The sequence below is a fragment of the Chlamydotis macqueenii genome, chromosome 7 (genome assembly GCF_036417535.1).
Source record: "Chlamydotis macqueenii isolate bChlMac1 chromosome 7, bChlMac1.mat, whole genome shotgun sequence".
In the NCBI taxonomy this organism is placed as follows: Eukaryota; Metazoa; Chordata; class Aves; order Otidiformes; family Otididae; genus Chlamydotis; species Chlamydotis macqueenii.
Window position 1 is genome coordinate 12526009 of NC_141562.1, and position 15651 is coordinate 12541659.

The 15651-nt window shown below is 38.4% G+C and overlaps 1 protein-coding gene across 1 annotated transcript in view; it reads right to left on the reverse strand.

The window, feature by feature from the left end:
• Nucleotides 1-15651, reverse strand: part of CTNNA3 (catenin alpha 3) — a 475445-nt gene that overhangs the window by 73169 nt on the left and 386625 nt on the right. The window contains exon 12 of the mRNA XM_086752374.1: nt 13035-13186. Within this exon, the coding sequence (XP_086608500.1) occupies nt 13035-13186 (152 nt within the window). The remainder of the gene's footprint in view (nt 1-13034; nt 13187-15651) is intronic.

The window sequence follows — 15651 nt, forward strand, 5'->3', positions numbered from 1 at the left end:
CCAAATGTGTTACTAATATTTGTCTGTCAAAATTACAGGATTTATCAGCTAGAGTTCAACAGACATCTGCACTAAGCTCTGTATTTTCATAAAAACTTTGTACAATGGAATGGAGTGGCCTTACTAAGTCTGTAGGTGATACCAAATTCTTGAGAGAAACTGTGATTATAAAGCCAGTGTTAAAATGTAACATAACTTTGACAAACAGACTGAGAAAGAAAGGAAGATAGTACAGTAGGAAGAAATGCAAAGTACTGAATTTAGGTAGGAAACACCAACTGTGTAAATAAGAGATGGAAACTAAGTGGCTAAGCAGGAGCCCGACAGAAAAGCACTAAGAATTACAGTGGATCACAGGCTAAACAGGAAGCAGCAATGTCACACTCTCCAAAATAAAGGCAACCAGACTGTTATACATATCTGCAGGAGCACAGTCAGCAAGCTGTAAGAAATAAGCCTTTTACTCAACTCAGAACTGAGGCCTCCACTGCAAGTACTGCACTTTCCAAAGGAGGTAAACCAGCTGAAGAAAAGGATTGCAACAAGCATGAGCACGGTATGAAAAGAAACGCTCCTTAAGTATACGAGAAACAAGAAGAAGGAGATAGCCTGCTCTCCACATCTGTGATGGACCAGATGAGAAGTGTTCTAAGCTGCCACAAGGAGAACCCATGGGGCAGATTTTAGGAACAACTTTAGAAAGTTAATAAAGGAGTGGAACGGATTGCTTGAAGATACCAAGGAGTGGATGTTTCTAAGCACGGGTCTGACAAATGAACACTGGGAATTATTTGAAGCTAATCCTGGTCTGCACAGGAAACACTACAGATGGAGTACCACTGTGCTTGAACCACTGGACTGCAACTGGACATGAAGGAAATAGAAGCAAATACTATACAAGGTTCAAGTCTGTAAACACTGCTACCAAACAGTATTTTTAAAAGTAAAGGTATCTTGTTATGCACACACTACACTATGGAATACCTGCTCTTAGAGTACAAGTAAGGTCTTTACAAGAAAGAAAAAAATTAAATACAAATTTATATAGAGAAGAATGACATTTTAATTCTTTGATAACAAATCCTGCTGTGGACCAGCACCCCCAGATCCCTTTCTGCAAAGCTACTCTCCAGCCACTCCTCTCCCAATTTATACTTATGTTCGGCATTACTCCATCCTAGGTGCAGACATTTGGACTTCATAAATTTCATCCCATTAATCATAGCCCAATGCTCCAATCTATCTAGATGCTTCTGCAAGGCATCCTGTCCCTCAAGAGAGTCAACAGCATCTCCCAGTTTGGTATCATCAACAAATTTACGAACAGTGCATTTAACTTATGCATCCAATCATTAATAAATATATTGAATAGGACTGGCTCTAGAACTGAATGCTTAGGAACATTGCCGGTGATCAGTTGCCAGGCAGGTGAAGCCTCATTTTACTACAATCTTTTGAGCCCTGCTGTTCAGTCAGTTCTTCACTAAGCACCATGAACTCACTCATCTCAGAGCTGGACAACTTGTTCAGAAGGATCCTGTGAGGGACAGTACCAAAAACCTTACTAAAATCCAGAAAACTCCATCCACTGCCTTCCCTTCACCCACTAGGCGTGTGACCTTATCATAGAACGAGTTTCCCTTTGTGAACCCACGTTGACTGTGTCTGACAACCGCATTATTCTCTAAATGCCTTTCAATAGTACCCACTATAATTTTCAGAATTTTTCCAGGAACTGAGATTAAACTAACAGGTCTGGGTCTTCTCTGGGTCTCCCCTCACATCATTCTTGTAAACTGGAATAATAGTGGCTAGCTTCCAGTCAGCAGGGACCTCCCTAGACTCCCAAGACCTTTAGTAAATGACCAAGAATGGTCTTGCCGTAACACCTGCTAGCTCAGTACTATGGGATGAATCCTACCAGGCCCCACAGACTTGTGAACGTTCAGCTGATACAGCCGGTCCCTTACAACTCCCATGTTCACAAATGGAAAGTCACTGTTCCCACACTCATGGTCTTCTGATTCAGAGGACTGGGCAGCCCAAGGTCTATCAGTATTATTAAACATTTAACATGCTTTTAAAGCAAGCTTGCTTTGACCCTTCACAACTTCATGATAAGCACAGGAGGTGAAGGCTTAGAAAAAGGTCACAGACAATTTTGCAACCACTGACAAACGTGAATCCCAGTAGACCTGGTGTTGCACAGATCATCCCATGATCAACACTGTCAAGAAAACGTGCAACACCATGGGTACTCCAGGTATGTTATTACAACAAAACAGTGGTTTCTTTTCTATTGGCCATTTTATTTGCAGTGGGTTTGTCGGTTTTTGTTGGGTTTGTGGTTCTGGGGTTTGTCTTTTTTTTGTTGTTGTTGGTGTTGGTTCTTTTTTTTTGTTGGTTTCCAGAAAAAGCAATCATGGTTCAATTTTTGAAAGACTAGGGTAAACTTCCCTTTTTTTTGTAAGAAAGTCCCCAGTTAAAGAATGGCCTTTAATCTTTGAAGTCTTTAGCAAGGTCAGCTGGCCCAGGATAGAATGGAAACTACTAATCATGAGGACGACAGTATTTTCACTAAAATGCCAACTGTTTTAAACTCCATTCCCAGCCAGTACTATGGCTGGTGAGGATCCTGTCCTGGTTTGTCCAGCGTATCTTTTATCTTGTATGGGAAGGCATGGCAGAGTGGTGAACTTAACCCTGGAGATGAGACTGAGGTGGACTAAAGTACGGTGCCACTTGTTTTTATTTTTATTATGAAGAAGATAGAAACAAACAACACTATGTGAGGCAGGATAACACATAGGTACACCTGTGATGCAGCACCCTGATTCTTCAAACAATACTATCCTATGTCTTCACAGTAGTTGAATGCTCCCTGACATGAATTTCAACTGTTCTTTTACCTTCTCTTTGGCAAAGATGGTATTTTTTGGCAATTAATAATGATCTCAACTTTTTTTTTTTTGCATAGGCAGTAGATAAATCTCTCAGCTCATCAACATATGCAAGAATAAACAAAAAAGGAGCAGAGATGCATCCCAGCCTAAAACCCAGTTACGCCAGGTAAAAGCTGCCTGCCAAACCTCTCAGCAGTCCGGCAATCCTACAAAGAGTGAATCTTTCAATCTCTAAATATCCAGGCTGCAGGTAATACTTACTATCAAGTTTTCTGTAATGGAAAATATCAGGAGAAAATTAAGTTTTTTATTGATGAACTAAACACGGTCAAAAATTTCATCTGGATTTAACTCTACCAGCTGAGAAACATTATAATTTTATAGGAAGAAAACAGTCCTATCAATTAGAAAGCTACTATGTTCTACAAATGCATGGTGCAATTTCATATACAAAAATATATATAAAAAAAAAACCAAAACCAGAACAGCAACACTATCAGATAGGATGATCTTTTCATTCAGGAAAAAATAACTAACTGCCTTCACACAGATCCTTTCTGCAGTTAAAAGGCAACTAGGGTGAGTCATCTGCTTTCTGATCTGTGAGTGTCCTATAAAGGGCAAGAGCAAATCAAGCAGTCAAGCCTGAGATGGTGGAAGCTGTAAGATGCAAGGCTTAAGGCTTTATTAACAGAATGGAATGGAATAACAAAGGGGAAAGGGAATCCTATGTTCAGGCAGACACAATTTTAGGTTTCATCTCTGCTGGGGACTGGCTTCATTTCAGAAAGTGATTAGTCTGCAAGCCCCAACACACTAGCAAATGAAGCCACAACTTATGCTGGTGCTGCCCTGCTTAAAATTTGGGTAAGTTCTACTTGTGGCTTCACTTACCAAGGTGACAAGCTTATTTTATTTGTTGGCCACCGACCAGTCAGATTGAGACTTACAACAGGTCCAGGGCACTGGTGAGATCTCACATCACCTCAAACATGTAACTGTTACAAGGGGTTCATTTTTGCCTGTTGTGGTTAGCTCTCCCTCACTGAAACAGCAAACAATTATTCAGCTCTGTTCTTTATTTGCTACATATTAATTAAGCCTCACACTTGTTTTGTTTACAAATCTGTAATCAGGCTTTCTCAAACCCACAAACCAGACTGCATTTGACAGAACAACCCTGTGGGGTCAACAAAACCCACAGGCACAGCATGACATGCCATGTTCAGGTGGGATGCCAGACTGGTTTCTCACTAAGGCAAAAGGCACCGATTCCCACTCTGATAGCACATCAGCCACAAACACAAAGAATGTAGAGTTGTCTGGCACCTGCTTATCTGATTTCCTCAATGAACAAACTACACACTGATTATGAAGAAGGTGAAAGGCAGGCAGTGGTAGGATTAATATAATAAATACAGGTGGAAGGACAACGGACGTCAGTTATCCAGCTGGCTCTAACACCAATTACTGTGGCTAAGCACGTGGCCCTCACTGCAAGACTACACATAGTCAGGCAGTGAATTTCTGTGCCCCCGACTACCTGTGCTGGCCATGGTCCCAATGGAGGAAACCTGATTACACTGCACTAAGGGGATGAGCCGTTGCTGGAATGGAGGCCATGCAGCTCTCTGGGTGCAAGAGGGCCAAGGCAGTCATCTGTTGGCAAAGCCATTCTCGGGGACATGTAACTGTAGCTGTGTGTGCATTCCCAACCTGCCACTGCCTCACTCTAGATAGTTACTGGCAGCTCTTTATTCTCAGTACTTCACATGGATATGCCTTTGCTGCATCACAACATGGAAGTTGTTACTATTTTTGTAGGTGAATTTAAATCTGTAACAAATTCCAGGCTAATTGAATTGGCACATACAATCACTTCTCCAGCACTATTTCATGCTGGACCATGTCTAAGAAAAAGGAAGGCTTCTATTATCAGAAAGAATTCCGTTCAACTTGCTGAGTAACTGAGCTTTCTTATGTTTTCTGTGATCATTTTATGCAGACTACTTCACGCAGACGAAGATAACGGAGCACTTGGAGTAACAAACTGATTTTATGTTAACGTTACTGCTCTAATTTCCTAATAACTAAAGTACTTGGTATAGTGAACAGCAAGAAGGCCTCAAAAGCCAATAGCTAAGTTACATTGAAGGAATCATACTCTAAAATTGCAATTTCAACCCAATCCATGCCTTACATGATGCACAGTACACTCTTGCTGCAACACACTTCAGTATCAATATACACTGACTTTGTTGATACCGACTATAATGAAGGGCCTCTTCTCTCTCTTTTTAAGAGTAGGCTGAAAGTCCCCGAGGTTCTCAGGTAATTAGGTAGTATCCGGTTTGTCAATCTCTTCCCAGGCAAGCAGTACTTAAAAATACCACCTTCCATCTATCAAGCTCAGTAGCTCAGTGGAGGACTGTTTTTAAATTCTCCAGAGAATTTTCTTTCAAGTTTTCTTGTTTTTCTGAGTCAGTTTCCCTGTTATTACTATGCCTCCTTATTTGGTATGCTCACCTGCCTTCATCAACTCTGCATTCCAACTCTATGAGCACACTTAAAAGAAAATAATCTGATGTGACTCAAGTTCATAAGCAATGTTAAAAAAAAAAAAAGCAAAACCCACGAGGAAGGTATCATTAACAGTAAAATCTGACCTCACATATGTCTATGGAATACTAAGGATTTATAAAAATGTAAACCAAAAGAAATATTCAGGGTTAAATAAAGAAAAAAAATCCCTCCCAAACTGTTTTCACTGTCACACTGCTGCATCAACAAGGACGACTACAGAACCAGATCTTACATTGTTACACCAAGGTCAAAGCACAGAACGACACAGACCACAGCACTGCTACTCCATTCTTGTGGCAGCAAAACTGAGATCACAATCTAGTACACAGACAACTATTATTACGTTTTTGAAATCTGATTACATATTGAATACATTTGTAATGTACCTCACTGCTTTTCAACATCATGCAAAAGAGTCCATCCTACCAGTTAAATGATTCCACAGTGAAAATAATGGCAGCTGAGAAATTTCAGCTAGGCCATGGACTGCACAGATGATTATGATCCGCAAAGGCAATCTATGGCCAGATTTACACTGAGCAATGAAGATCTCTGAGCCAGAAATGGCACTACCACTGCCAGGGCTTATTTCAGAATCAGAACCATAGTCTGAGCTATTTACACTTCTGAGGGACTGCAGTCTCCATTTCTAGGCTTGCATCTCTCATACTCCAGTGAACCATGTGGCAGGACACATATTTCAATAGAGTATTTGTGATTTGTAACACTTATACTGTGCCTCCCAGTTTCAGTTCCAGAAATTCAGCCCTTCCTTTTTAACAGAATATATATATATTCAATTTCTCTGGGAATATAATTTCTATTAGACTGTAAGCACCAAATGGCAAGGAAGGAATACATATCACTTTTCCTTTCTATAAGAAAAAAACCCCTCAGCAAAGATTTTAATGTTCCAGAAAAAAATACTGCCTTTTCCTTAAGTTTCCAACAAGCCACTAAACTAGTGCTACCAAATAATTCTGGAAAGATCTGTTTAACTGAAAAAAAGGGACATTTTTGCGAACAATTAAAAACATAAACATATGTGACAGAGTTGCCATATAATTTAATCCCTAAACTGGAAAGAACTGAAATTTCAAGTAGTATGTAAGTCAAAACTGTTCACATCACCCATTTCTGTACAAAGCACTGGCTTCTCTGTCTGAACCAGTAACCCCAGCACTAAGAGACTTTGATGGTAAGCCATGTAGCAATTTGCTGCTGAGAAGTTCTTAATTCACAGCCTTGCATGATGCCTAAGGCTGTATAGCTTGGGCAGAAGACAACACAGATTTGCCAGGATGGATAATTGCACGTTTACACTGTAATGGATACAGCATGCAGCTGACACTTTAACCACTGGTCCCTGCATTAGTGTTTCTGAAATCACTCACTATTTTTGCCCACATAGATCCATAGTGTCTTTTTTTTTTCTCCTTTCTTTTTTAAAAAACAACACAACACAACATCTTTACCATTAGCTGACACTTTACAAACTGGAAACCTAATGTAGATTTTAAAAAATTACACTTTTAGCTGGAAAAAGAATAAAAAGATGGGTCATACAGTCACATGTTGAATGTAAACAAGTAGGCATAAACACAGCAAAACTGTAAAGTATCATAGTCTAGTAGCTGCATGCAATGTTGCAAGCAGCTTGCTTTTATAAATTAGATTTAGCACAGACTATTGCTTTGTTTGCCCCATCAATTCTCCACTACTGTCTTAACACTAATATATAAAAGAAAAAAAAAAAAAAAGTCAATCAAGACAGACATAGCTTGACAGGGCCCTGGATAACACTCTGCTTTGAACAGGAGGCTGGATCAGATGATCTCCTGTGTTCCCTTCCTTCTGTGATCCTCCATGTACATTTCTCTTCTCTCTTTCCCTTCACTGTTAAGAGTGTGACACAAGTAAAATGTGTCACAGTGAAAAGCAAGGTTTGGTTCAAGAGATGCTGCAGTATTTTCTGTTTAGAAAGAAAGCGGTTCAGTTAACTGTAATATTTTGGACAAAAAGTGTAATACTGAATAGTACTAGAAGAATTTCAAACAACGAAAAAAAGTAATAGAAGTTAACATACAGTAAACAGAGGCTTAAATGTGGTACTATCCAAGGAGTAAGTTTCTGACACACCTTTTAAATACTTACTGCCATTTAGTCATGTCTAGAGTCACCTGGATGGCGCATCTGTGCTGCTGCTTTGGAGGGGAAAAACATCAGACCTATACACAAGATGTAGACTGACATCAAGTGCTTTCTCCTACATTTATAAATGCACTTAGAAAATAGAAAAAAATTTTATATACATAAAACAGTATGAAAATTCTACATATTCTTGCTCGGAAGGGGGCATTTGCTTTTGACACTCCTCTACCATAGGATGATTTCTCAGTACAGAAATAATATAGCATGGATGTAAAAGGACAATTTCGGAACTGCACATATGGGTAGATGAAGTAGGGACTTCTTTTCCTACCCACTATTCATTCTATACATAAAAAGAACCTGGGACCTATAATCAGAATCTCCCTGTAAAAACTGAGCGAGTGGCTGGAGCATGGGAGCACGGGCCACAGTCAGAAGCATGTACAATGAACTGAAAGTTAAAACTTGTTAGTCTGAAAGTGTAGGAAAAGACAAGCACAAAAGCCAGGTAGTTAAAAAAAACCCAAACAAACAGACAGACATCTATCATTCCCCAGCTAGCCTGCTGACTCTAATTCAATGGTTTAAGCCAAGGGGATCTGAAGATGTGGGAGGAGAAGGGCCATCCCTCCTTGGGTGAAATAATAACCTATCTGTGCTTTGACATCCACTCCTATGTCTGAGATTAAAAGGGTGAGCATTCGCTTCTACCTCTTCTGTCTCCCTTCCTCCACCTTAGATGTGAACATGCCATCTGTTTTTAAAATCACTAAACTAATCTGTTTTTCTACTAACAAAGTTTTACTTTTTTTTTTTGTGGAAAAACCTCAACTCTTAAGAACAGATGTTATGGCAATTGTGGCAACTCCAAACTCTAAAGATATCTCTTTGGGTAAAAACCTGCCCACATGTTCAAGAAATAGGATAGAACCTTCAAGGAAAATGAGAGAGTGGGTTTTATTTACACATACACTGCCAAGCAGCTTTTTGCTCTATAAAGCAACAAAACCAGCAATACTATTTCATAGAGAACCAGAAAGGTAATCTGATTTGCTGAAGATATTAAAGGCCTTAAATTAACGAAACTGGCAGAAAATCATACCTTTGAGAGTTTCTTATATGGTACATAAACATGAAATATAAGCAAAATTATATCTGTAGTTGTTTGCCAGAAAACAGAAATCAGCTTTATTTATTTGGGAACACAAACTGACCTGGTAGTAAATGGAGACTAGCATTTAAAAAAACGTCAGCATGTTAAATTGAAATGTATGCAGACTGTGTCCATTTTGATGCAAGGCAGAATCATAATAATAATGACTGAGTTTATGATGCTAATACAGATGTAAATATTTAACAAGGAAGTATTTCTACAATATGACATGACTTACCAGGTATACTGTGGGATAAAGAACATAAGACATTTTTGGAAAATACTTATACAGATTAACTAAGACATGCAATGCAATCTATGTGGGACAGTGCTTTGAGTTAAGTTTTCCCCATAATGGTACCTCCAGGTTGGTGATCCTGACTTGAGAGGTTAAAAAGCCAAGTAATGCAGCAGGGACAAAAAGCTGGCAAAAGCTTTTACTTGCAAGTATGCATATTTGATCACGGCACTAAACAGTTTTAATTTGCTTCTTTCTTGTTTTCTGCAGCACAAACATAACATTCCCTAGTAACACCTTTTATGTGACTTGGGATAAAAACCTGCAAAAGGAACAGGTGTCCAACCATTCTTGACAGACAATACGCACTTCTAGGCTCTTTTTAAAATAACATCAGATATTACATCCTTTTTCAGTCACACTGCACCTAGATAAATCAATCTCTGGATGACAGGACGATAGAATAAGCAAGGAAAGCACCATTTGAAGAAGGTGGTGCATGGAAACATCTGCTTGGTGACAACCAGTATAGACCATGTTTTTTTTCCCCTAAAGAACAAGGAAAGAAAATGCTCTTTTGTTTTTGTTTTTGTTTTTTTTTTAAAAAAAGACAACATAACAAATACTATGTTTATACCAGAAGCCTAGTGCATAAGGGAGCACAAGTGAAAATAGACAAGAAAGTTCCTGCTTTCTGCCAGGGAAGCTGACAAGGAGTTTAGGGAAGGAAATGCCAGCTCTGACCTACTTAGGTCAAAAATGGGAAGAAAGTGATGGGAGGTGCAGGTCCAATTGGCTTGCTAACTACAGCTGCAGAAGTTCTTCCTCTTATGCAATTAGCATAGGATAGAAAAATTAAGAAAAAGGTATATAACAAACTTCCCGATGTGTATTTGTAATGAGCATAATTCATAAATTTTAGACTAACAACAATGAAGCTTACCAAGACTATATGAACTCATGGAAAAACAAACAATTATATTTTTTTTTTCTCAAATGCTCCCGTTTTGTTTTCTTTAGCTTGTAAACAGAGGTTCAATTCATGTGTGCTATTGCCTGCATCTGACAGGATCTAACTCATTCCCACCACAGAAGTAAAAACAGGCAGAAAACCCTGTATGTGTAGAATAATTCTGTCATTAATAAAAGCAAAGGTAGAATTTAAACTAGGCATTTATTAACTGGCTAAGAGAGAAAACAGGATGATATTAAGGTTTTCACCACTTGCTATCTTCCTTTCCGAGAAGCTCATGTTCTGAAAATTCCTGTAACTCTGCCGGATACAAGAGATCGAAGTTTGCTGTGATGTCTCTCATTGAGAGAAATCAAGTGTATGGAGAGCTCACAAGCTCTGTTCTGTGTAACTCTTACGTTTCTTTAAAACAGAACAAAAAACTACCTGCAGTTTGCAACCAACAGAAGGAGAAAAAGAGAACCTATCCCAAGGGCATTCTGAGGTAGCCAAAACATTTGAAAAAGGGTTATGCTGTAGACACTTGAACATGTGGCTAAAAACCCACAGTAGAAGACTATTAGCTAAAGAAATAGGAACATAAGGAATGCAATAGGTATGTAGTGATGATCTCGCCAAAATGAAAGTATCCCAGTATGACAGAAAACCAAAATGAATGCTTTGCCTCATTTTTCAGGGAGGATCAAGGCAGGGGGGAAGATCGTGTACAACATGGTGCAGAGAATGGCTGCTCAACAGTAATAAAGGCACAATCCGCAAAAGAAACACTCAAATAGCCTAAAACCATAAACTTTGAGGGAACCTGCAGTCTCCATGCCAGAATGCTGAAAAAAATAGCACATGGAATACACATTTAAGAAATGCATCAAAATAATGCGTTGTATCAGGTAAGAACTACAATCTCAACATACATTTTCCACTTCTCATAAAATCAGGGAACACAGGTTCCTCACTCACTGCTTCCATGAATATAGAGTAGCAAAGGCATTTTGAATACAGGATATGAACATTTTGCACTCTTCTTGCTCTCTGGAAAAACTATAGCAGTTCACTAATTTCTCCTCCAATAAAAACAGAGTCCCATGAAACACTGCCTTGGTGAATTATTTTCCACTGTTCTTGGTGTACTTCTGTTAGGATGACTTTACTATTGCTTCAGCTACCAGTAGTTACTATTCATTTGAAGTCACTACTGCTTTCCATTGTGTTTAATATCCTAATGGGATACTATTAGCTATTACTTCAATCCAGCTCAGACTTCAACAAACTACACTTTACATAGAGAAGTTCCTTTTTCTTTTTTTTTTTTAATAAAAAAAAGTTCTCACATCAGTCTTAAAATTCTACAATATTTAATATGTATAGTCTCAGAAACCATCAACCTGTTTCCTTTGACTTTTCCATATATGTCACATGGCAAAGTTCTTGTCTTTAATTCTACTATTTGTCTTAATCTATTTCCATAATAGCAATATTCCGATTAAAACACTATGCAGCTAATGCCCAAATGTTCCTGTGCAAAACCAAGCTCCCAAAGCCTCTACAATTTAATAAAAATCACATGCTTCAAGATTCAAAAAAAGACTGAGGAATGCGGACGCTAACAAGCATGGGCAGCTATACACCCTGGATCAAGTACCTGATGATTTGAAATCAACAGCTACCATCGGATGAATTAATTCTTGCAAGTAGAACAATAAAAAAACATCTTAAGGGATGCACCCTGCAGTTCCAGAAGCATTTCTATTACAGCTCATCAGTGCAGCACACCTTCCACTACTCAGTTGCTCTCAAGTGTTACTCACATTATACCTGCAGGACTGGAATTAATGTTTTCTGTATCTATGGTGAAGCCTGGACGCTGAAAGGCATATCTGATAATCTGCATTAACAACAGTATTTGGCAGCGTTTTACAGTTAGGAATTCTATTTTTAAAAACATTCTCTCCATGTAATTACATGCTTGAAATGCTTCCTGAGGAACTGATCTGGAGAGTTTCTGCTTTTACTTTGATGTTGAAAAACTGCCCCCTGTGAATTAAGTGTCCTTGTTCACTTACATTTCTCCATTATATCTTCATCAACAATTTTTTTCCTTGATTCAGTCTGGCAATCCCCTGTTATCAGCAAGACATTTTTCTTTGGCACTGTATCAGTAAGCCCCTGTTAAGCTGGCCACAGAACACTTATTTCCTCACCTTGGCTGCTGTGGTAACAGCATACATCTGAATAACCATCACATTTACTAAAGCTTCTTACACACAGAGTGAAATGAAACTGGCATTGTCGGGAATGTATCTAATTAGGAATGCAAATACATCCTTACTCAAAAAACGAATGCCAGGGTTTCCTCAGCACTCTCTCCATGCTGGCAGCCAGTATCTCTAAGGGATGGTGGAGTAGCTGACTATAATTTCACCAAACCTCAAAAACTCCCTCTCATGACAGCGTCTGAATAATGGTATTCATTAAGCAGAAAGTTGAACATGTCCTTTTTAATGATCAAAACTTTTTTAGTTTGATCTCCTGAGCTTTCGTCAGGACTCTGCAATTGCTGGGCTGTTAAATACATGCAAATACAGCCGAGTACACATCAAGCCACGCTGATTTCTAAGGCAAATGCATCCACTGTTCAGGATAAGGGGAGGTTCAGTACAGGTGGAGGCAGGCTCTTACTCCATTGGGCATAACTTCAGAGGAGCAGGAGCATCTGCTCTTTGCTACCCACAGCTTCAGGTACAGTCAACAATGGGCGTTCTGGTACTTCGTTTTTTCTTGCCTTGTCCAACTGTACGTGCAAAGCAGAAGTGGAAGATGGCACTGACACTAATCTTTGCATAAATACTGACCGTTTACATATTTTGCAATGACTCACAGATGTACCATGTGCTTACACGGTACAGGTACAATGCATTTTGGGTATGTACAGTCTCTTCAAATGAAAGTATTTTCCCCTCTAAACTGTCTTGAAAATGCCCTGATGTCCTGAATTATCTTAGAAATTAATATTAAATGAACAAATAAAAAACTTACCCGAATCATCATGACTGAGCATCTGATGTTATGAATCGTATCATACACCTTCTTAGAAACATCCACAAACTGGTTATCGTCAAACAGATGCATTGTGTTCTTGCTTAAGCTCTCCAATGCAATATTTACTTGACTAATAAACTCTGGAATCACTATTTAAAAAGGAAAACACAAACAAAATTAGGTCAGCATAAAAAGGATAAAACCTAATTTTTCTTTCTGGCAAATTGCCTCACATTGATTAAAACTTTATATTAAAAAAGCATTATAGTAGCAATGTGGTTGCTTTTAAGTGGGAACACATTTGTAATTTTTACGACAGTGATAAAAATGCACTTGGTGTGCACATAAGCTGTGGATGGTTATCCAGCACAATAAAGAAGGAGAAAGCTTTAAAATAGGGGTGGGGAGGAGCAGTTGTAAAAACCTGCCAGTGATTTCAGCAGTAATTTCACCCAAAGAATCGGGATGAATAACCTGCCTCGAAGTTGGAACTACTATTCAACAGACTTATTTCAGAATCTGCTTTCTGTCTGAATGGAGACAAAACTACCAGAAGACTGCTGTTTATTCTCCAAATGAAAAAGCTGCAAAATTGTCACCTGGACTTACTAAGGCAGTTTACCCTTGTTTGATTGAATTAAACAGAAATTGTAATTTTTGAGTTAGCTTTACATTAACCCATGCTTTGTGCAGAATGGTCTCAGATTTTTGTTCTAGTGCTCCATAGCCTTATTTTGGAGTACCACTGTATCTCCCCGGATCCTTCACATTGATTTGATGCAAAGGAAACCCAATACACAGAATACAGAGCGAAGAGAGAATGCAGCCAGAAAACCCACCACACACAGAAGGACTTCAAACAAATACAGATCAAACTAATTTGCACTAAAACTTCAAATACTCTTTCCTATCACGTGGAGACTGAAGACACAGAAGAAGAGGAAAGGAAAGGACTAGAAATCAACTTAATGTAATATTCAACAGGAATAACACACACTTCGTGGAAGAGAAGCTTTTTTCAGGCAATATGTTGGTTTCAAACACAAGTATTTGTGTATTAACCCCTTCCATCCCTTCCTCCACAATTGCACATGGTGCAATTCATAAATCCATAACACATGAAAGTAACACTACCAATATCTTAAATGTGAAGCATTTCAGGCAAATTTTGAAGTACATAATATATATTTATGCAAAGCTCCAGCTGAAGTCAACAGGACTTCCGAATTAGACAATCTGGCAACATACACTTTAAATACTAGGAAAGATGCCACAATAATGCTTTAACCCCTAAGTTTACATGAAGAAATCCACATAACCCTTGCATACATTTAAATTCACTCTTAAATTACAGTAACTTCACTGTTTTCAAGATCAGCTGTTTCTTTCTAGAGTGCAGACCAGTTATTTCATGTGTCAGTTCTCAGAAATAACAAACTTCAGTTACTTCAGTAGAAGCGGGAAGGATAATTTGCTTCTGTAAAATAGGACTCCAAAAGTCTGAGACATATAGATGTTATTTAATTTGAAAAATAGGATATTTAAAATAGTTTATTCCCTCTTCAGATTATCACTTGAATTACCCTGCCTTGCGAAAAGGTCAGTGGGAAGACCAGATTTCTTAAATGGTATGGAAAAAAGACAAGATATACTTTTCATTAGAAGCCAAATGGAATAACTAGGGAAACCAAACATCTATTTATTTAGTGCTTTTTGAAATTATTACATTTTAAAGAAACACAAAGACACAATTCCAGAACAAGAAATCTCTTTTTTTTTCTGTTAAACAAAGATTTCAGCCCCTAGACTATCAAAATCATTGCAATTGTAGCAATTTTGAACTGAACAGTCACCTTATAAGTTTATATAAAATTAAATATTCAGCTCTTCATATCCATGGTAAAAAAGCTGCAAAGGAGAATATAAGCTTCCAGGAATTCAAGATTTCCATTTATACATGCAAAACCATCAGACGTTTTCCAAAGCCTACATACCCACTTCCCAGTTCATTGTACTTCACACGCTTTCACTTGAGTATTGGCAAAGCACAGGCTCCCTGCTTACCAGAAGCATTTTCCATGGCTGCCAACTGCCTGCAGCCCTCATCCTCTACAGCATAGGTTAATTCTTCTCAGTTATCTATTTGGGCTCCATCCTGCACCCCATCCTTATTCCACATGCTTATCAATGGCCTTTTTACAGCTCCTCCTGAGGCCAAACTCATTATCAGAGTATATTTGCTTGTTTGAATGAATACATCACTTATGAAAAAGAATTTTACGTCAATATGCACTCTATAGATCGTATGCTACTGGTGGAGCCAGTGCTAAATTACAGGCTGCGCTTGATCACAGAAAATAACCTCACTGGACTCCCTCTGGGAACATTTTTAAGATAGTTACTTTTCATTAATATCTTTTCTGTTCCTTTTGCTTTAAATCGACCATACTATTTGTCCTTCCTTGCCAGTCATGTCTTCTAGATCGCTAATAATTTCTGTTCAATTTTGTCACCTTCAAGCAAAATCAACTAATGAATCCAATTTTTGGTTTACTATCACTGTATTCCAATTAGCAACTCTACGTCTGTTATTTTTAGTAACATCATCATCACA